The sequence below is a fragment of the Balaenoptera musculus genome, chromosome 1 (assembly GCF_009873245.2).
Source record: "Balaenoptera musculus isolate JJ_BM4_2016_0621 chromosome 1, mBalMus1.pri.v3, whole genome shotgun sequence".
Lineage (NCBI taxonomy): Eukaryota > Metazoa > Chordata > Mammalia > Artiodactyla > Balaenopteridae > Balaenoptera > Balaenoptera musculus.
In genome coordinates this window covers 7,242,977-7,265,093 of record NC_045785.1, presented here as the reverse complement: position 1 = coordinate 7,265,093, position 22,117 = coordinate 7,242,977, and the positions used below count along the sequence as shown (strand labels likewise).

General features: G+C 50.0%; 1 protein-coding gene across 5 annotated transcripts in view; it reads right to left on the bottom strand.

Moving 5' to 3' along the window:
• The window catches only part of PIK3CD (phosphatidylinositol-4,5-bisphosphate 3-kinase catalytic subunit delta), a 49,941-nt gene that overhangs the window by 7,388 nt on the left and 20,436 nt on the right, over positions 1 to 22,117 (bottom strand). For 4 of the 5 annotated variants that reach the window (XM_036846471.1, XM_036846482.1, XM_036846462.1 and 1 more), the window contains exons 2-9: positions 20,987 to 21,105; positions 6,888 to 7,060; positions 3,703 to 3,931; positions 3,379 to 3,608; positions 2,780 to 2,959; positions 2,325 to 2,474; positions 1,763 to 1,852; positions 535 to 756 (exon numbers count right to left, since the gene is read on the bottom strand). In XM_036846471.1, the coding sequence (XP_036702366.1) occupies positions 535 to 756; positions 1,763 to 1,852; positions 2,325 to 2,474; positions 2,780 to 2,959; positions 3,379 to 3,608; positions 3,703 to 3,931; positions 6,888 to 7,028 (1,242 nt within the window). In that variant the 5' untranslated portion in view covers positions 7,029 to 7,060; positions 20,987 to 21,105. Of the gene's footprint in view, positions 1 to 534; positions 757 to 1,762; positions 1,853 to 2,324; positions 2,475 to 2,779; positions 2,960 to 3,378; positions 3,609 to 3,702; positions 3,932 to 6,887; positions 7,061 to 20,986; positions 21,106 to 21,930; positions 21,950 to 22,117 lie in introns of those variants that run through there. The other variant, XM_036846489.1, reaches the window with a different exon arrangement.

Sequence of the window (22,117 nt, the reverse complement as noted above, 5' to 3'; positions counted from 1 at the left end):
ACCCTCGCCCAGACTCCCTCTGAAGCAGCTGGCAGAGTCAGTCACCCCTCGGCTCAGCTCAGCTACGAGTGAGTCAGGGTGGCTCGGTGGTCAGTCACATCCTGGGCCCAGTGACTCAGTGCTCGACCACCACTCTGTCTCTAACTGGCTGCTGACTCAGGCCACCCTGCTCCCTGCAAGGACACTGCATTTGTCCTTCCAGAGCAGGGAGCTCCCTCCGGGTTCCTGCAAGGACCAAAGGCCCAGGCCCAGATATTCCGAGTCACTGTGCTCATAAGCCCAGGAACCCAGCACCATCACGTGGCAGGCAGGGGTGGTGGCCAGCGTGTGTGTGTGTGTGTGTGTGTGTGTGTGTGTGTCTGTTGTGTGTGCGCGCGCGCGCGGTGTGGAGAGGCTGGGGTTCACAGGCCCTCCTGGACCCCATCCCCAGACTGTGTGCCAGCTGGGATGCTGGGAACGGGATGAGCAGTGGCCCCGGGGCTGCGGGACGGGACTGGGCCCATCACAGAGTGCCTCCCGACCGGCCCCACCCACCGCCTTCTTGGACTTCTTCTTGGTGGAGCGAGCCTTCTTGGCCTTCTCGATCACGGCGTAGAGCGCAAAGCAGAGGCGGGCCATGCGCGGCAGGTCGCAGACGTTGATGTCGAACTCCAGCCGCTGCTTCCACACAGGCTCCGAGCACACGCTCACCTCCGAGCTGGACACCGTCTTGCACAGCGTCTCGTTGCCGTGGAAGAGGCCGGCCTGCACCACCAGCTGGGGAAGGCGCGGTGCGGGTGGCAGGCGGCAGAGGCCCAGCCTCCCTCTCCCTCCTGGGTGTCCCTCCCACCTAAGGCTCGAATCTCCTCCTGAAAGGTCCTCATTTCACGAGGGTCTGAACCCTCCCCCACCAGGTGCTTGAAGGTGGTCTGGAAAAGGGAGGGCTGGCTGCCAGAGGGGGAGGAGTGGCCCTGGCGGGGAGGGGAAGGTGGCGTGGGCTGTGCTCCCCACTGACTGCGGGACCCCAGGGCGTGTCGGTTTCCTGCTCTGGGCCTCAGCTTCCCCATTGGGGCTCGGGAACTCCAGGGGTCCTTCTAGCTCAAGCACCCAAGGGTGCCCCCACTGCTCAGAATGGTGTGAGCCCCTGTCGGCAGGGAAGGACTTAATGCCGCCTGCACATCTCGCCCTGCCTCTTCATCGCCCGGCCAGAAAGCTGCCCCATCCACCCCTCCAGGATTCATCCACGGGAGCCCACGCCTGCCCTGCTTGTGAAATTACCCCAACCAAAAAGTGCTCCCCAAAGAGCCCCAACCTCCTTGGACCCGGGTTTCCTGTCCTGCAAATGGGACGAGAAAACCTGCACCTCACAGGGCTGTCCTGAGGCCAGAGGAGGTGGGCATGTGAACGACCCAGAGGTGGGCTTGGCCCCGGCCCAGCTGGAGCGGCTTCCCTTCTGCGCCTGTCACCTCCCAGGCTCTGCGGTTCCTCTATCCCTGGGCTGGGCCTGGCGCCACTACCTCCACCAAAGTCAATACCCAGAACTCGCTGGGCCCGGTTTCTCCGAATTGTCCTCTCTGGCCGGCCGGCCCGCTCCCCTCCCCCCTTCCTGTTTTGAAGCAGCTCACAACCACCCCCGGCAGGGATGCTGGGTAATGTGGTCGGGTCGGGTGGCTTTCGTGTGACCCCCCCCCCTTCTTCCTCCGCCACCCCTCCAGGCCACAGCCACCGTGTTTGTGCAAAAAACACACACTCCCCGGGCCCTTCCCGGCCCAGGAGCCCCTACCTTCATCCGCTCATCGGCATTCACTTTGCTGCCCTGGATCAGCTCGATGCAGAAAGGCTGCTCTAGGGACCACAGGGACACCGAGGCGGGCTGGGCGGGGCGGAGGGGAGAAGCGGGGGCATTAAAGCAGAGGAATTCAGGGGAGGCTCGCGCTCCCAGCTGCTGTCAGGGCGCGTGGCCACCGCGGCGGCAAGGGTGTTGCAGGTTTCTGGCAGGGCTCAGGTTCCTGCCCGCAACGCCATCCTTTACCAGAAAACCTGCCGCGGGCACCCCAGGGGGCGCAAGACCCCCGAGCGCTGCAGGGCATGGAGTTCTGCCTACAGCACGGGAGACAGGAGGGGCAGGCGGCCCGAGCGCCAGGCCTGGAGGCTGCCCCGGGAGTACAGACAGGAGTCCACCCCAGCCCAGAGGCCCAACTCTCAACCCCGAGCAACCAAAAGGCATGAGACAAGGGGCCCCTGGACCTATGGCTGGTCCAGGGCGATGACCAATAGGCTCCAGGGCTGGACCACAGGTGGGAAGGAGGGCTGCAGGGCAGGGTAAGCGCAAGGCGCCGGCTCACCTTCTTCAGAGGAATGGGGGGCGGTTTGGCGCGCGGCTTTTGGACTTGGGGGGCGGGGTTGCTCTGCTCGTCCCGCATGGCGAGGATGGAAGAGGAGTGCACCATGGTCAGGTGGGGGGTCAGCCCGCTGTGCAGGCAGCTGCAGATGTACTGAGATGGGGGGCGGGGTGAGCGGCTCCACGGTTCCCTGGACGACCGGCTACCCAGGGATGCCCCATGTTGACCCCTGCCCACGCCAGGCTTTCTGGGGCCTCTCCTGCTGGCCCTTCCTGCCGCCGCCCACCTCCCTGTGCTCACGGGGAGAGCCAGCCCAGCAAGGGGGCACTCTCACCATGACCCCCAAGGTCTGGCTTGTCGGGGTCGAGAGGGGCCGAGGACCAGCTCCCCCCACCCCGCCAGGCCCCAGGCCAGGACTGCAGGGAACCCAGGAACCCCTCCCGGACCCCAGCCCTCACCTGGAACTGGCAGAGGGGGTAGCTGCCGTACAGGTACTCGTGCTTCCCGTTCACCTGCAGCGCGTAGTCCTCGGGCTGCTCCACCAGCGGCTGCCGGAACACCGTGGCCTTCTTCCGGAGCGCGCAGGCCATCAGTGCCAGGGGCACATCCTTGGTGGACACCTGGAAGGTGAAGCTCTCCTAGGGGGAGGAGGGAGGGTCAGCCCTCCACGCCTGCGAAGAGCCCACGGGGTTCTGGGGCACAGCGGGTGGGCTGGCCCATCTGCAAGTATTAGGCGCCCCCTGGCCCCCCGAACATGGGCTCCACGACGGCAGGCTCTGATGACGGCACGTGGCCGATGCCAGGAAATACCTGTTGGATGCATGAGCGGACCAAGGACCAAAGCCTCTTGGTCACTCTGCCTTGTGGAACTCGTCTGGTGGGACGTTCGGCCAAGCCCCTCGTATACAATGGACACCCTACAAATACCACCCGATGTTGCTGGGAGGAGGATGAACTGGGGAGGCCTGTGGGTGACCGGGAGTCTCACAGGGGAAGTGTCCCCCGTGGACACGGCAGCCTGCATGCAGCACACGGGCCGGCGTGAGCCACCGCTTACCTCGCTGCCCTCGAACTTGACGTTGACGAGCAGGGCCCGGTTGGGGACGCGCAGGGTGCCCGGCCCCCAGCTCCGCGCCGACGGCTCCAGCTGCAGGGGGAAGCTGTACTGCAGCCAGGCCTCCCAGCCCAGCTGCTGCCGGTGCGCGGCCACCTCCTCGCAGAACTGGCGCATCTTGGCTCGGAAGTCATTCACCTCCGGGTCTTGCAAGGAGTCGAACTCGTGGAGGCCTGAAGGGCAGGGCAGCCGGGTGAGCGTGGGGTTCGGGGGCGGGGCGGGGGGCAGGCCCAGAGGAGGTAGGACGGCCTGGCCCCAGCAGGGCACCTTTGCCGATGAGCAGGCTGATCTGCGAGTTGATGAGCTTCTTCACGCGGTCACCCTCGCGGGCCACCAGGCGCAGGACGGGCAGGAAGGGCTGGATGTCGCACAGCCGCCTCTGCTCGTCCTCCAGCTCCTGCTGCTCCGCGGTCTGGTTGACGCAGGTGAACACGTAGGCCTCGGGGTCGCTGAGCATGTGGAAGAGCGGCTCATACTGGGCTCGGTGCCACAACACCTGGGAGGGAAAGTGGCCGCTCAGCGCCTCCCCTAAGGTGGGCGGGGCCACAGGGAGCCGGGAGGCGGATGGAGGCTGGTCTCACGACCCTGACAAGGGGGCAAAGGCAAGATCCCAGGACCACTACGCTCTCCATCCCTTGAGCCTTGACCACAGGGTCACCGGGAGTCTCCGTCCCTGCCCTTCTATGAAGGGGGCCAGGTAGGTGCTAAATCTGGAGCGGAGCGGTGGGTCCTACGGTCGCCCCTGTAGGCTACCCTGAGAGATGGCCAGCCAGACTTGACCTCCAGGCACCCAGCTAATCGTTCCTGGTTCATCACCCTGATCTTTAAATGGTGGCAAGTAATTCAGAAAAGTTTCACACACCGAGGGGGCCGTAAACGCCTCTGCGGGCTGTGTCCAGTGTGTGGCCTCGGGGTGAGGAGTCCCCAGGGATCATAGGAGCGCCACTGGGGCACCAAGTTTTAGTGCAAAGGTGCTCACCGCTGAGTCACAGAGAAGATGGAAAAGGAGAGAACAGCTCTATTTTTCTTCCACAGGGGATGGATAATTACGGTCCATCAGTGCAAAGGGATAGCACAGGCATGTGACCCAGAATCTAAGGATACCTGTACCAACGCACACAGGGCTCCCAGATACAGCATTAAGTGGGAAAAGACCCCAAGCTGTAGAACAGCAGGTGTAATTCAAGCCCATTCCCATAAAAACGATGATGAACGTATTAACTACTGCAAGCTACAGTCTGCCAAGTTCCTGGAAGACAGACACACCCATTCACTTACACACCGTCTATGGCAGCTTCAGCCCTACAATGGCAGAGTTGAGTAGTTGTGACAAACACCATACGACCAGCAAAGCCTAGCATATTAACTGTCTGGTCCCTGGTATAAATTAAAATATTAAGAAATTGAAACTGGGGACTTCCCTGACGGTCCAGTGGTTAACACTTTGCCTTCCGATGCAGGGGGTGGGTTCGATCCCTGGTCGGGGAACTAAGATCCCACATGCCTCTCGGCCAAAAAACCAAAAACATAAAAACAGAAGCAATACTGTAACAAATTCAACAAAGACTTTAAAAATGGTCCACATCACAAAAAAAAAAAATCTTAAAAAAAAAAAAGAAATTGAAATTGAACTGGGATATGAGGTGAGACTGCTGAGACCGAAGTGTTTTATATTTCTGTGGTATTTGGAATTTTAATAATATGCATGTAGAGCCCTGTAAGCAAAAAAAAAAAAAAGATTAAAATATTTACACAAGGTTAATAACATGAAAAGGATGTTATAATGTTAACTCAGAAAAAAGATATAAAAATTCATAATCAGAACTATCACAAAAAAACACTACATAGAAGAGAAAATAGGAAACAGCCAAAGTGTTAACTGTGGTTGTCTCATATGGCTGGATCATGGGTGATTTTTTCCTTCTACTTTTTCTTATTCTCCTAAATTTCAATGTGTCCATAGTACTTTTTTTTTTTTAATTTTTATTTATTTATTTATGGCTGTGTTGGGTCTTCGTTTCTGTGCGAGGGCTTTCTCTAGTTGCGGCAAGTGGGGGCCACCCTTCATCGCGGTGCGCGGGCCTCTCACTGTCGCAGCCTCTCTTGTTGCGGAGCACAGGCTCCAGACGCGCAGGCTCAGTAATTGTGGCTCACGGGCCCAGTTGCTCCGCAGCATGTGGGATCTTCCCAGACCAGGGCTCGAACCCGTGTCCCCTGCATTGGCAGGCAGATTCTCAACCACTGCGCCACCAGGGAAGCCCCATAGTACTTTTGAAATGGAAAAAAAAAGAAATTTCATTTTTAAAGAAACACCCAGGAAGGGAAGATTAAAAAACAAAACAAAACAAAACAAAACTCAAGGATGGTCCATTGCTTCTCTCCTTTTTTTTCTGCTCCCTAGTACAGCTTTTCAAATTCCAGGCTAAGGCCTTGTCCTCTGCCATGACCCATTAAATCCCACACTTTGCAAGTGGGATAAGCCCTTTGAAAGGTCACAAGACAAGATCTACCAAATACCATCCAGATATTTCATCCTTTGACTCAGTAATCCACGCTGAAAATTATTCAACAAAGTCAAAAACCATTTCCAAAGATGATGTTGACTATGACGACAGCTCTGAAGACAAAAGACCGGTAGAACTCTTAAGCGGCCGTGGATGGGGTGTGGTTTCAAACATGATGGCACGGTCACGGAGAGGATGAAAGGCCACCATGGGAACCAGCACCCTGACGCCTTCACAGGAATCTAGGGAGGGTAAACGTGCCATGATAAAGGCAGGAGCTGAATTTGGAAAGCTAGGTGGATTTCAACTGTGAGTTTTTAAACAATTCTTGGACATTATTTTTATCTTTTAATTTTTTTCTTTGGCCGCACCACGCTGCTTGTGGGATCTTAGTTCCCTGACCAGGGCTTGAACCTGGGCCCCGGGCAGTGAAAGCGTGGAGTCCTAACCACTGAACCGCCAGGGAATTCCCATATCTTTTTTTTTTTTAATTTACTTGTTTTATTATTTATTTTATTTTTTAAGATTCTTGGCTGTGTTGGGTCTTCGTTGCTACACGCGGGCTTTCGCTAGTTGCCACGAGTAGGGGCTACTCTTCGTTGCGGTGCACGGGCTTCTCATTGCGGTGGCTTCTCGTGTTGCGGAGCACGGGCTCTAGGCGTGCAGGCTTCAGTAGCTGTGGCTCGCGGGCTCTAGAGCACAGGCTCAGTAGTTGTGGCGCACAGGCTTAGTTGCTCCGCGGCAAGTGGGATCTTCCTGGACCAGGGCTTGAACCCATGTCCCCTGCATTGGCAGGTGGATTCTTAACCACTGTGCCACCAGGGAAGCCCCCCCATATCTTTTAAAATTCATAGCTAAGGATCTCAAATCTGAGAGTTGCAAGAGTCCATCTGTCTGTTTCTCTGAGTTCCAAGTTCTGAGGATTAAGTTTTAAGGTCAAGATCGTACCTTCTTGATGGTGCTGAGGTTGGCATTTCGGGACACAGGGAAGTTCAGATAGACCCCCGTGGGCAGCAAGAAATCAACGGCCACGCTCTGATTCTCCTCCTTGGTCCAGAATTCCATGGGGCAGTCAACCCCGGGGGGCATCCTGCTCTTTTAATTCTCGGATACCAATCGTCCTGCAAAGGAAGCAAAGGCAAAGTGAGGCCCTAAGGTGTGCTGGGTGAGTCCTTTAATAGGACCCTTTGGAAAACAGGATGTCAGGACTTTTGTCAGCAGGAAGCTTGGGATGGAGTCGAGCCGGGAGGTGGCTTGTGGCTCCTGCTGCCCCAGGTCACTGTCTAGGCTGAGCTGCAGGCACTCTGTCTGCATCCTTCACGGCAGTGCCCCCAGTTTAAAACACCAACAAACCCATGCCAAATCATTTTTTCTCAGGAACACACACACGTGGGAGACCTCACCATGGCCACCAGCCGGCAAAGATGGAAAATGGCAGGATCACTGGGCAGACAACCCCAGACTTGAGAGGGATCGAAGGCTGAAGTTCTTTGAAACTTTTTGACCAGAAACCAAATGGCTTTAAAATGGCTTTAGCCATCAAACAAGCTGTTGAAATATCTCAGCCATACCAAACCCACTGCCTGGTAAGTAACAAAATGTTACAGACACAATAAGAGATCTTTGAGTCTCTCTCCCACTCAGGGTTACCACCACCTGGATTCTGGTTGTTTATAGTTTCCATGCATGTTTTTATCCTTTTATTATACTAAAATGTATCCGCAAACAATTCCTAATATTTTTCTATGCTTTAAAGCATTGTATGATTAGTGAGTCTTCTGCGACTTGTTTTTGCCACTCAACGCTGCAATCTAGATTTATCCATGCTGATACGTGTAGCTCTACTTCATTCATTTTAACTCTTGGGAGATATTTCACTGTGTAAATAAACCACAATTTATTTACCCCCTTTTCTTGTTAAGGAACCTCAAGGTTTGTGTCTACTCATTTTGGTTATTACAAATGATGCTACAACGTATATTCTTGCACACATCTCCTTGTGTACAAGTGAGAGTCTTGGTGAACACTGTCTAAGAGAAATATAATGTGAGCCACATGTGTAATGTCAAAGTTACCAGTAGCCACATTTTTAAAAAGTAAAAAGACACAGATAAAATTAAGTTAGTAATCTATTTTATTTAACTCAATATATCCGAACTGTGGTCATTTCAATGTTATCAGTACAGAAAAATTACTAACAAGATATTTTACATTTTTTTGGTGTTAAGTCTTGGAAATCTGGTGTGTACTTTACACTTACAGGACAATTCGGACGCTAGGTTTTCATCAGAAGTATTGCATCTTATGTAGATTTCATACAATTAACAGGCTAAAAAAGTAGGTTCACAGACTCAAGTTGTTCCAAATATACTTAAAAGTTTCCCAATAACCAAATCGAGTGTGAATTCTTACGTTTAAATGAATTAAAATTAAATAAAATGTTTAAAAATCCCATTCCTCAATCATACTGTCCACATTTCAAGTGCTCAAGAAATACATGTGGCTGGTGGCTGCCACACTGGCAGTGCAGGTAGAGGGTACATGCCTAAGAGTGGAATTGTCAGATCATAAGTATAACCTACGACAGGTATAACCACATCCTTAACTTTTTTTTTAAATAAATTTATTTATTTATTTATTTTTGGCTGTGTTGGGTCGTCATTTCTGTGCGAGGGCTTTCTCCAGTTGCGGCGAGCGGGGGCCACTCTTCATCGTGGTGCGCAGGCCTCTCACTGTCGCGGCCTCTCCCGTTGCGGAGCACAGGCTCCAGACGCGCAGGCTCAGTAGTTGTGGCTCACGGGCTTAGTTGCTCCGCGGCATGTGGGATCTTCCCAGACCAGGGCTCGAACCTGTGTCCCCTGCATTGGCAGGCAGATTCTTAACCACTGCGCCACCAGGGAAGCCCCATCCTTAACTTTTTAATCTCCGTATCTTTGCCAGCAGTTGGTACTGTCAAATTTACTCATTTCTGCCTATCTGGTGGGCGCGAAATGCTCTCGTTTTAATTTGCATTTCTCTGATTATCCATAAAATGTTTACCTTCTGCAAATATCCAGCTTATAAACTTTGCCCATTTTTTCTGTGCGGTTGTCTTTTCCTTACTGCTTTGCAGGGTTTCTTACTTTCTCTAGATCAGTTCTTTTGTTGCTTGAGTGAGTTGGCAATATCTGATTCGAGTCATCTTTTTGCTTTGTTTATGTGTCTTTTTAAGGAGCAGAAGTTTTGAATGTTGATGTAGTCAAATCTTTTTCCTTCATGTTTTATCATTTTTATTCTTTAGACAAATACTTCCTTACCCTAGGGTCACATCCTCCGAGATTTAGATGACTTTTAAAAATAGTTGAAAGGAAGTGTTTAGTTTGAGAGAGATGTTCTTCTGGTGGCTCTGCCAGCTGGCCCCAGGCCTCACCCTTGGTTAGATGCAGAAGCTGCTCTGAGCAGCAGGACAGCATGTCACCCTGTGCTACCATGTTACCACTGTTGGGATCCACTTCCTCTGATTGTAAAAGCACATCGTACTTTGGGTTCCTCTTTCTGAGAACGGCCAGACCAAAGGCTTTTTTTTTGACTCAAAACGTGGAGGACAGTCAGGAATTCTGGAAAATCCATTTACAATGCTTTGGCCAAGCTCAGGAAGGCATCTTTGGCCACTTGGTCCTGAGGCTAAGATGAGCTCATGCAGCAGGAACTCCCCAGGACTCTAGCCAAAGGGATGGATGGGGCTACCTCGGCGCTGTGGAAATGAAGCCTTCCACTACACTCATCCATCTGGGATGCAGGGAAACACTTTGATATTAAAAACTCATTCCTAAAAGAGGAAGACTCAGGATAGTGTGGGCAGGACAGAATCAAATGCCAGAGAGGGGACAGGAGAAAGATGGGAACTCTTTCCCTCTTTGTGGGCCCAGGACCCAGGATGCAGCTGCTAACAAGCCCCAACTCTCCGTGAAGCCCAGACCTGTCGCTCTCAGTAGGTATGGGACACAGATGTCAGCTAATCCCGAGGCTTTAGAACTGCTCCAAGAATGTGGATTGGTACAACCACTTTGGAAAACCGTTTAGCAGTATCTACTAAAGGTGAACACATATGCCCTATGACCCAGCAATTAATTCCACTTCTAGGGATACACTCACCAGAAATGCCAGCACATGTGCGCCAGAAGCATACAAGAGTATAGCATCGCTATTCATAATAGTCCCCAGACGGAAACTTCCCAAGTGCTCATCAGCAGGTGAATGGAAAAATAAACTGTGGTTTCCTCTCCCGATGGAATGTTATATTAGCAGTGAGAGTGGATGATCTATCAATTCAACAATATAAATGAATCTCACACATATAAAGCTGAGCGAAAGACGTCAGGCACAAAAGAGTATGTGCTCGGGCTTCCCTGGTGGCACAGTGGTTGAGAATCTGCCTGCCAATGCAGGGAACAGGGGTTCGAGCCCTGGTCTGGGAAGATCCCACATGCCTCGGAGCAACTAGGCCCGTGGGCCACAACTACTGAGCCTGCGCGTCCGGAGCTTGTGCTCCGCAACAAGAGAGGCCGCGACAGTGAGAGGCCGCGCACTGCGATGAAGAGTGGCCCCCGCTCGCCGCAACTAGAGAAAGCCCACGCACAGAAACGAAAACCCAACACAGCCAAAAATAAATAAATAAATTAAATTAAAAATTAAAAAAAGAAACAATTCTTAAAAAAAAAAAAAAAAAAAAAGAGTATGTGCTCAAGATCCCATTTATATCGAGAACACGCACCGGTGGAACTAGTCTGTGTTGGCAGAAGGAGAGATGGGGGTTACCTCGGGTGGAAGGCAGTTTACCCTGGGGGAAAGCGGCACCCGGGCGCTGGTAACTTTCGGTTTCTTGATCTGGGAACTGGGGACCTTCCACAAACTCATTCCACCCTCAGTCCAAGTGGCTCAGATGGGTTGACTTCTCTCCTGGCTCCCGGAGTGGCCTGAGACCCAGGCCCAGCCTATCAGAGCCCTGCATTTCCCCTGGCCACAGGGACTGGGTTGGAAGCAGGAACGGGACGTAGCCCCAGCCAATTGTCGTACCTCTCTGGCTACAGTGATTCTAGGATGGGCATGTGACTATCAAGTCAATCCCATGGGTTTTGACATCTGGACTTCTTTGGGGACTTTCTCCTGGGAGAACAGAGAAGATAGAAAATCCACCAAGAGCTGCTGGTGACCACCCGCTGCTCTGAGGGGTGGAACCTGAGAAAGGACCAACGTGGAGGAAAGCAGAGCTCAGTGTGGAAAGTGAAGCAGGGTCCTGAGGACAGCCTTTGATTCCCTGGATCCAGCCATGCCTGAAGCTACACTTTACCCCTAGAATTTTCAGTTCTATCAGCCAAAAAATCCGCCCCACCCCCGCCTTTTTGCTGTTAACTTAGAGCAGTTTGAGTTGGATTTTCTGTCACTTGCAGCTGAAAGTATTTATTTCCATTAATAGAGCAGCACATTCCATTTTTGGAAGCTTCTAGTGTTTAGAAATTTCTTCCCTTGGACACTGGCCCACCTCTAAGAGCCAGCCCCGTCCTTTGTGCTGCCACCTAGAGGCACATGGAGTTGTTACCTGATGGTTCTTCTGCTGGATGGTGGCCCCAGCACCTCTGTTCTCCCTACAGAGTAGATTTAGACTCTTTTGCCAAAGTTTGGCACTCCAAGAAAACAAGATGCTCCAGATGGGGCCTGGCAGGCCAATTGTAGAAGAATGTTCTAGTCACCAAACTCCCGTTTGGCCTAAAAGTGTATCAGGCTCCCCTCCCCCGCCTCCCCTTCCCACCGAAAGTTCTTTGGTGGCCACATCACCAAGTTTGCTGGCTGCCAACCCTCCAGATATTTCTCACAGTAAGCCAGGATCTCCCAGTCTGTACAGGAACACTAACTTCCTGAATCTAAACGCAGGGACTCACAATTATTCTTGGTAATTTCATCTCACGGCAATAATCAGCACTCATGTATTATTGGATTTGACATTTTGTATATATCACTCAGTCTGAGATATTTTAGTTTATTCGACTAGTATTTATTAAGTGCCAGGAATCGTGCGAGGCGCTGGGAACACAGTGGTGAATGAGACAAAGGGTCCCTTCCCAGAAGGCACTTACACACCAGTAGGGGAGACACAGTAGACAAGAAGGATGTTCCCGCGTTATATCAATGCGGTGAAGGACAGAGTGTCTAGTGATGATGTGATGGAGGACAGCAGGAGGGGCTACTGCATACAGCGAGGCCGAGAAAGGCCCCTCTGAGGGGAGGACACTGGGGCAGAGGGCCAGCGTGAGCCATCACGTCCTGAGCCGACGGAAGGCGGGCCCTTGCCGCTGGAGCGTAGGGGAGGGTGGGGGATGAGATGGGCTGAGGGGGTCAGCAGGGACCAGTCCTGCAGAGCCTTTGCAGGGGAAGCACCTGGCTTTCACTCTAGGAGCGATGCAGTGAGTGCACAGCCCTAGAGCGTTTTAGGAAAGGGAGCCACCGGATCCTATTTGCATCTGAAATGATGCTGGAGGGTTGCAAGCATGCAGGCGAGAATGTAGGGCAGCTCGTGCCACAGATGACTGTGGCTTGATCCTGGAGGAGGAGATGGAACTGGAGAGGGAGGGAATCAAGGTGTATCTACGAGCTGGTGGCGGGGTGGGCGGTGCGGGGGTGGGGAGGTCAGATGGGGGACAGTGAGGGAAGGAACAAGGATGACAGGCAGGTTTGGGCTTGGGAGACTGCATGGCTGGTGGATATTTACTGAGATGGGAAAGTATAAGGGAGAAAGATTTGCGGGGAATCGAAACAGCAAGAGCTCCATTTCAGACATACTGAATCTGAGCTGCTTACTGAACATCCCAGTGGAGAGAGCCAAGGGGCAACGTCCCAGTTTGGAGCCCAGGGGAGAGGTCTTTGGGGTCACAGAGATATCATTTGGGATCAGTAGATTGCACACAGATGTGGAGCCATGGGGCCAGGAAGGTAAGTAAGGGTCACGACCACCCTCAAGGCACTAAAGTGGGATGGACCAAAGAAGAACCATGAACAATCCTTCTCACTCTGTCATCCAGAATCTTGAGAGAGGCTTTCTCTGTCCGTCCACATCTGAATCGTTAATAAAATAGTAAAGAAGACTGGGCAAGAAGGAGCTCGCTTCCTTTCACCTTCCCACTTCCGGCCCCCACAATCCACAGAACAGCTGCGCGGCAGCAGTCATCCTGGCTGAGGGGGGGTGGGTCTCTGTCACCAGCCCTCTGCGAGCTGTTCCTAGACATTCCCAGGTAGATGCACCTTCTCTGGCCTGAGGTTGAAGAACAGTTTCTCAGCTGTGAAGGTCTGAGGGGTCTGACCTCCTGAGTCCTGAGCGGCCGGCAGAGGAGTTTCTCTAAAGATTTCGATAAAAGGACATCTGCCACCACCATCCTTCCCCACTGGCAGCAGGGAACGCCTCAGGGGGCCCTAAGTTATTTCTAAGGGAAAAGGGCAAGCAAGGGATGTAGAATCCCAGATGCAGAATCCTGCAAATGCTTCTTCGGGACTAGGAGTGACCTTGCAGCCTATATAGTCCCCCTGGGCTGGCAGACCAGCTGGCTGAAGGCTTGTCCCAAGCTCAGGACTGCCGAAGGATCCCTTTCATTCCTGTTGAAACTCCACCACTTTGGGGCTCTGGGCTGGCGTCTCCTGAGTCTGTTAGACTTCTGCCTCTTCCCAGTGGCCGTCACAAATGTGGCTGACGCACTGACCGGGAGATACTGCCCAGCCTTTGTCAATGTAAAGACAGGCTTTTTGGCGCCTGGGGAGCAATCACATGCCCTGGGGAACAGCCTCCCAAGGGAACACATGAGTCGCTCTCAGCAGGGGACAGGCAGTGGGAAAAGAAGGGAAGTTGTGTCTTGCTTGTCTGAGCGATAAACCTCCTCCTCCCTGAGGGGTGCCCTGGGCGAAACGTGCCCTGTACCTTCGGATGTTATTCTAAAGCAAGAGTCTAGAGGTCCCCCTGGACGGCTCCTATGAACCTGTATAGAGAGAGATGTTCATGTCCTTAACCTGGGGACAAAACATCTGTCCAACGCCTGGATTTCAGAGCCCAAAGTTACAACCTAGTTAGCCCAAGGGAAGGAGCCTCAGTCACAGAAAGTTGTAGAAGGTAGTTACGCACACCGTCTAAGTATCTACCATCCACCCAGGCTGGGAGGATGCGAGACCAGCAGCCACGTGACAAGGAGCAGGGGGCCCCAGGGGCCGGCCTTCCACATCACGCTGAACAGAGCAGAGTTCACACTGGGCCTCTTGACCCGGGTTTATTTTCAGGACTTCTCAGCCTCAAAAAGGCCTTCTAATCAAGTGTTGTTTCCAGTCAGTCTCCCACGGAGAATGAAATGGACTTTTCCTGTTGCCCAACTTAGGTGGAAAGTGAGAGCAAGTGAGCGCTTTAGAAGCAGAGTGGAAGATGCTTTACCTGGAGGGCCCACCACCTGGTGAATCTCCTGGATGTTTACCCCGGAGGAGCTTTCCAGAAACCACCACCCTGCTCTGGCTGCCAGGAGATCCTTCAACCACCACATCCTCCTGGAGACCCTCAGGAAAAAGAATGAGGGGCCCCTCCTTGACCCAGAAGGCTGAAGGTCCCAAGTCCTATTCATTCATTCACTCGCTCATTCACTCATTCAGCAAATATTTATTTGATCGCCTTCTAAGTGTCCATCAGGGAATGGGACAGGCACCATCCCTGCTCTTACTGAGTTTTTAGTCTAACAGGAAAAGACAAAAACAAAAAAAAAAAGAGAAAAGAAACAACTGAATAAACAAGATGATTTCAGAGAGTATAGGATTAGAATGTGATAAAACGGGTTTGCAGGGAGCATCTCCTTTGGATGGCAGGTCAGATAAGGGTCCTCAGGTGAGATATTGCAAATGAGGCCCAAATGACGAGAAGGATCCAGCAAAGATCTATGAAATAGGATTCCAGGCAGCTGGAATGGGAAGTGCAAAGGCCCTGAGGCAGAAGACCAGGTAATGGGAGTCACAGCAGAAGGGAGACTGGGGCAACTAAGTCCCAGTGGCTGATCCTGCATGGCCTTGGAGCCTCGGTGAGGAGCCAGGCTTTGTCACCACTGCAGTGGGAAGTCACCGGGGGGTTTTAAGCAGGGGACGGAGACGGCCTGCTTTTACGCTTTACGAAGAAGACTGCTTTGCTTTGGCTGCTGTGAGGAAAATGGAAGGAAGGGAGGCAAGAATGGAGCGGGGAAAGCAATGAGGCCAGGGCCCCAGGTCAGAGCTGGCAGAGCAGATGAATGAGGGAAGGCGTTGGGCCCTACAGGCCACAAAACACCCCAATCCTCTGCTCTTAAGGAGCTGAGGAGCAGGCATCCCAGCAGCCCAACCTCGAAGCCTGCGTCCTTCACCTCTTGAAAAGAATGAGGCCATAGGCCAGAGGGAACTGCATGGCCCAGGGCCCTCAACAGGTACAGTTTTAGGATAGATGTGCTATTCTTCCAAGATACAAATGCTTTCTTTTTTTGTTTTTGTTTTTGTTTTAGTCCAGGCAAGTAGGACATCCTGAAGACCATCCCAGGAAGAGGAAGGATGGGCTTGTCTGGAGGGCTGTCTGACACCCCAGCTCCTGCCACCTGGAGAAAGAGAGGTCAGAGGGGTGAAGGATGGGATTGGACAAAATAACAAAGTCATGTGACACCATGCAGAAGAAGGCATCCCAATGTCTGCCTGGAAGGTAAGCTGAGGACATGAACTACCTTTCTCCCTGGTTTCCTAGTCTACCCACTTCTGCCTCCCTCACTTCTTTTTTTTTTTTCCTTCTCCTTCTTCTTTTATTTTTTCACTCTCTCCCATTTTAAATGTGTCTCCTTTGAGTCCATATTATTCAATAGGACAGTAACTTCTAATTTGAATATTTTAAAAAGGAAAAAAAATCCTCAGTGGGGGAAAACCAAGACAGACATCAGAGAAACAGAGGTGTAGGTCTTTGGAAATTCTGTTCTATATGGGAAAAAAAAAAAAAAAGAGAGAGACTGACTCCTGCTACTGCCATCAGAAAAAAAAATAAGCCAACTACCCTACAAAAAGTTCTATCCCAATGATCTCCTATGATGCTCAGTTCATGGTGTACCCAGGGGGGGCCTTGGGCCTGCAACCATGCAGGGTCCCCCAATACTACACAGCAAAATCAAGAGAAAGATCCATGGTCTCATATCTGGTAATTTGGGGAATTTGGAAACTGTCTTAAGGAAGCAATTCAAAAGTGAAAAAGAAAAAGCTATATGCACAAAGATATTGATTGTGGTATTGTCTGTGAAACTCATAAATCAAAAATGATAAAGAAATGTCTAAGTAAATGATAACACAAACAACAAGAGTGAATGTAGTCGTTAGAATGACACGGCACTGCAAATAGTCCCCACATTAAATGAAACCAATAATGCACATATATTTATCATGGCAACATGTGTTTGTGGACAAAACATTTCAGAAAGCATAGAGAAAATGAAAACAGCTATATTATGGGTGGATGTGGCCATAATACTAATGACTTTTAAATTTTAATATCTGTGAAAGTCATGCAAGCACATAATTTTAAAAATTAATTAAAACTAAAATGCTTGCAGCAAAAAATTAGCAGTCCCTTGACCTCCATATCCAAACAAACCACCCCCAATTTCAGTTGTATCTTTTGGTATTTGTCTCTGCATTTCTAAATAATAGGTTTATACTGATATTTCTTGATCTTCAACTTTTAACTTCTTACCTGAGAAGATGAGTTTGTGCTTTCCTGCACATACACACATGCATGGATCCTCTCCCCCATTTCCTGGATATAGTTATGTGATCACTTTTTGTTAATCAAACTTTAGTGCTTCCATTATTATAACTAGGTAAATATTGTTCAAAGCTAGGCCACATACTACACTATGGTTTCCTTTCTTGTTCAACTTTCTGTTACTCCTACAGTTGCCTTGGTTTTAATTTTCTTTGTTTTCTATGTGTGAATATGTAATTCTTCCTCAAACTCTCTAACAGAACTATAAAATCCTCATAATACAGCAAATATGTCAGATAATCCATCAGCTCCATTTTTTTTCTTAGAGATTCCTCCTGGGGCCCTCAGCCATCTTGCTCCAAACTGGGCTAGTTGCTCTCTAGACCAGCTGCACAACTGTGATATTGGAACTTCTCTTCACTATCATTATGGGAATTCCCTTCACCTTCTCTCCACCAGTCAGGGTTCTTGGTTGCAAGTAAAGAAGCTGACTCTCACCGATTAAGCAGGGAAGGAGCTGACAGGTTGTCTGACATATTTGCTGCATTGTGAGGGGTTTAATAGTTCTGTTGGAGAGTTTGAGGAAGAATTAGTGATTAGTACATTGAAAACAAAGCAAATAAAAATATGAGGCAACTATCAACTCCAGGAAAAGCAAAAAGTTGAACAAGAAAGGAAATATAACTGTAGTACACTATGTGGACTCCATGATACAGAATCATGTCTGATGACAAAATTGCTGGTATTGCCACTGAGTACTGGGTGCTACTTTGTACCCCTGCCACTTCTGTGCCAAGAACTCAACCTTGCAGCCCATCCCCGCTATCACCACCATAACCATGGAAACAACACACGTTTCATCCCTCTCTTCTCTGTCAAAATATAACATAGGTACATTTCATCAGTGGAGCCCACATCACAGGTGCTGGCTGCAGGGGAGGCTTGGAAGAGAGTATTTTTCAGTTCCCATGGTGGGGTAGGTGTTTTTTTCCCTCCCCACTCCCAAGGCTCAAAGTAAGACAACAGCTGAAATACAGAAAGTCATTGGGTGGCTGAGACAAATGAGAAACAAGAGACAACTGCATATTGTACCACTTGTTCCTCTTTCTTGGTTTACGCTCTCATTTTAGTAGAGCACATCCTCTAGTAGCTTCCTTGAAAAGGGATACAAAGAGTGGGGGTGTGTGTGTGAAGTTTTTGAAAAATGGCATGTCTGAAAAATGTCTTCATCCTATTATTTTGCTTGAATGATGATTACAGAATTCTGGGTTGGGAATTAATTTCCCTCAGAAATTTGAAAGAGTTGCTCCACTGTCTTGTAGCTTCTGGTGTTGATTTTGTAAAGTCCAATGCCATTCTGTTCTCTGATCTTCTGTATGTGGCCCCTTTTCCCTGTGCTGGCTTTTAGTAACTTCTCTCTATCTCTGGACTTTTGGAAGTTCATGTTGATGTCCCATAGAACATCTTTTACTTTGATGTAGTGTATCTTTTAAAAAATATATATTTATTTATTTTTATTTTTGGCTGCATTGGGTCTTCATTGAGGCACGCAGAATCTTTTTGTTGCAGTGCATGGGCTTCTCTCTAGTTGTAGCTTGTGGGTTTTCTCTCTCTAGTTGTGGTGCGTGGGCTCCAGAGCGCGTGGGCTCTGTAGTTGCGGCACGCGGGCACTCTAGTTGAAGCGCACGGGCTCAGTAGTTGTGGTGCATGTGCTTAGTTGCCCCACGGCATGTGGGATCTTAGTTCCCTGACCAGGGATTGAACCCACGTCCCCTGCATTGGAAGGCAGATTCCTTACCACTGGACCAGCGGGGAAGTCCCTGATGTAGTGTATCTTATTATTAGTTGGGCTGAGTGCTACACAGAGATTCTTAATGCAAACTCTTGAGTTCTAGATTTTTTTTTTTCCTGGAGTTTAATAACTTTTCCTTCTCCATTTCTCTCCCTTGAGCTCCTATGAGATGGATACTGGGCCTCCCAAACTGCTCTAATTTTCTTATCTTCTCTTTCTTATTTTCCGTCCCTCAAGTCTTTTTGTCTTACTTTCTAGAAATTCACTGTTCAATCTTCTTACTCTATTCTATTGAAATTTCTACTTCCACTATCCTAGTTTTGATATCCAAGGGCTTATTATTGTTTTATAAATATGCCTTTTTTTAAAACAACCATGTTTATGACTTCTGGGTCTCTGTCTTTCACGTTAGAGGACTCATTCGGCGTGTGACGATCCAGGCTGCCCATTCAAATTTAAGAGAGAGGCACTGAAAGGTGCTTGCGCAGGGCTGGTTGCTTGGTAGGTGTCGCTGAGAAGCAGCGTTTTTTCATATGAGGTTGGGTTCCTTAGAGAGAAGTTCAAGGCCCCTGCCTGGAAGATGGGTAGAAGCCAGGCTGCCATGTTCTGGGAACCAGCTAGGAGAGGGTCTGTCTATTCAGCATGCAAACTTTCACTGAATCTTCCTGTTCTCAATACAGAGCCTCCCCTGCCCTCTGCTGCTCTGGTTCAATACTGCCTGCAGGAAACCAGCCATCTGCTGCGGGTGGAGGAGGGAGCTGCCCGGCTGTGTGGCCTGAGAGAGGGGTCTGTGGCTCTAACACACGCTTTAAACCAATATTCCTGCTCCAGCCCCGCTCCCCGCCCCCATCGTTGGGAACACTCTGTGGCCCCCATTCTTTAGCCTTTGGTGGGTCGTGTGTACAAGCCAGCTTGCTTCCCTCACAGCCAGGACATTCAACATTCTAAGCTTTGCTTTTCTTTCACCCACCTGCTTCCCACCTTTCAAAAGTTTTGCTCATATCCCTCCCCCTCTATCATCATTTTCTGTTTTCTTAAGGATTTATACCTTTTTATTCCTCTACTCTCATTTTAGTGGGCTTCTGAAACAGAGCAGAGATAAACACATGCATTCAGTTATGTTTTTGTGGAAGTTCATGATAGTATTTACCTAGAAATAAAAATCAAGTTTCCAAAGATACACACACAGAAGACTCTCCGGGGAGGATACTCCAACAAGGAAACAATGGTTCTTTCGGGAGGGGGGGGGGGTAGGATTATAGAAGAGTGATGCTTGTAATTTTTTTGTATTTTGTAAACTTTCGACAGTAAATAGGTATTCTTTACAAATCAAAAAGTAGGAGGGTTAAAAATCATTATTTAAAGGCATCTTCTGAAACACAAATCAAGATAGTGTAAACAGGTGTGTAGCAGAAAAAGAAACTCTAATTCCTCTACACGGGTCTACATAATCCATGGTTTTTGCCTATGTGCCAGGGAGTCCTGGGGTTCCACAGAAGCACCCCAAAGGCCTTCAGAGGGTGGCAGGAGTAGGACAGGTGCTCAGTGGGAAGAGTTCTGGGCCAGTCTCTACTTGTACCACAGTGGCACTCTTTTAATCTGCTTTATAGGTTAAAATTCTGCTTAATACTTTGATCTTTTTAAAAAGGTCCACACTAACAAAGAAGTTTGGAAAGTACCGATGAAGACCTAGAAGAAATGAGGTGGGTTTGGGGGAAAGCCTCCAAGGATGACATCATGTAACCTCGTGCCCTACCTGAACCATCAGAAATGACAGTAGCTGCTCGAGCATCCGTATAAGGAAGATGGTGCTGTGCACCCACAGGATACATATGTACCCACACGGCTTGCAAATGGGACCAATCGGCACACTTGCTAATCATACCCAGCTACCCCCAGATACCAAAGGCAGGTGTTCAGCCAAGGCTCGGTCAGTGTCAGTCTCTGACCTCAATTTCTTTGCACAGTGAAGGGACTACATTCAGCTTCCAAGCTAATGTCCCAGAAGTTCCAAGGAGCATACTCTTACTGATACAGTGACTGCCAGCTCTCTAGAGAAACAGAATGTCCCCACCTAAGGACTCCTTGAGAAGCAATATCAAGTTATGAAAATCCAATCCACTTCCTTCGGAAGAAGGTTTTAATTTTTCTCTCACCAAATAGGTCAGCCCAGCTCCATCATGAACGCAGCAAGTCAAATACCAAATGCTGCAGTTTAATAATGGGCTCCAGGGCTCCTCGGAGCACAGTCATCCCTTCCTTCCCAGGTAGCAGCAACCCTCTCTTGGGAAGCTGGCTGGGGTCTAGTTCACATCCCCCTTCATCGGCTCTGAGCACAAATTTGGGTCACTCTCTTCCTTTTAGCATTCTAGTCCTAAAGAGAAGTTCTCCTTTGGCTAGATAGTCAGGGAGGGTGGATTCCATTCAAATTCTTAACCTATCTACAAAATAACATCTCTTCTTCCCCCACACGCTTGTTGCCTTTGCCCAACCTACCTCTCTGGAATGGTCCAAGAAAGACCAGCAGCAAAGGCCCCTCTGCCTGGCAGATTAAAGATGCTTTGGCATCAATGAGCGTCATTCCGCCCTTGCCTGACTCTGAGCTCCTTATGTGTCTGAAAAAAAAAGAAAAAGAAAGAGAAAGAAAGAAATCTTTAAAAAGAGAAAGTCTCAGAAAACTTCTGTGCATTCTCTTAGAGGACTTTAGCTCAAAAGCAACTCTTTCACCAAGGTTTCCTTTTTGCAAACCAGTCACATTGTGCTTGATGGGCCTTTTTCACCATCTGTGTCAATGCCACCCCCAGCTCCCTTTGGTGGTACTGAAGCAAACCACAGGAACATTTCCAGTGCCCGAAGCAGGAATTCATATACATACAGATGACTCAGATCATTTTTAGAGTTGTTTGTTGTTTTGTTTGGTTTTTGAAAGCAAAGTAAGTGATCTGAGACAAGCCTGGGTTCAAGTTCCATTCAATGGCTGCAAAAAGCGGGTCTGTGAACTTGAGGTCCCCATTCAAGACCCAAATTGCATCATAAAGGAAGATTCATCCCTGCTTGCTGGAGATGAAAAGGAAGGGTGTGTGGGGCGGGGTCGCCCCACTCACTGCATCTGTGGTGCTTCTTTCCCTACTGTGGGCGGCTCCTGGAAATAATCTGACCCCAGAGACAGAAAGACACCTGAGTTCCGGGAGCCCAGGCGGCGGGGTTCCAGCAGCAGGACCTGGCCCCCCACACTTCCCCCCAGCTACCTCCACAGCAGGATTCTCCTGCCTGGAACCCACTGGGCTCCTGAAGAGCAGGAAACCTAAACCACTGGTTTCTCCATGAGACAAAAAGCCCAGTCCTAGGAAGCCGTTGGAAAAGGTGCCATTCCAAGAAGACATTTCCCAAGGTCCAAGCTGGAATTCTCCCGGCTGCCAGCCTAATCCCTGGAAGGATACCCCATGGACCCTGCTGCAGGAGCCCAGGAACATGGGCTTGGATGGTCCCTCCATTTAGCATCCAGGTGAGGATGGCAAGGCACTTCCCAAGGCACTGTCACCAGAGAAACGGGAGGTCAGCGACAAGAGCTAAGAAAGAAATAACTTCCATTCTGACCAAGGGAGTTAATTAACAAGAGGACAAAAA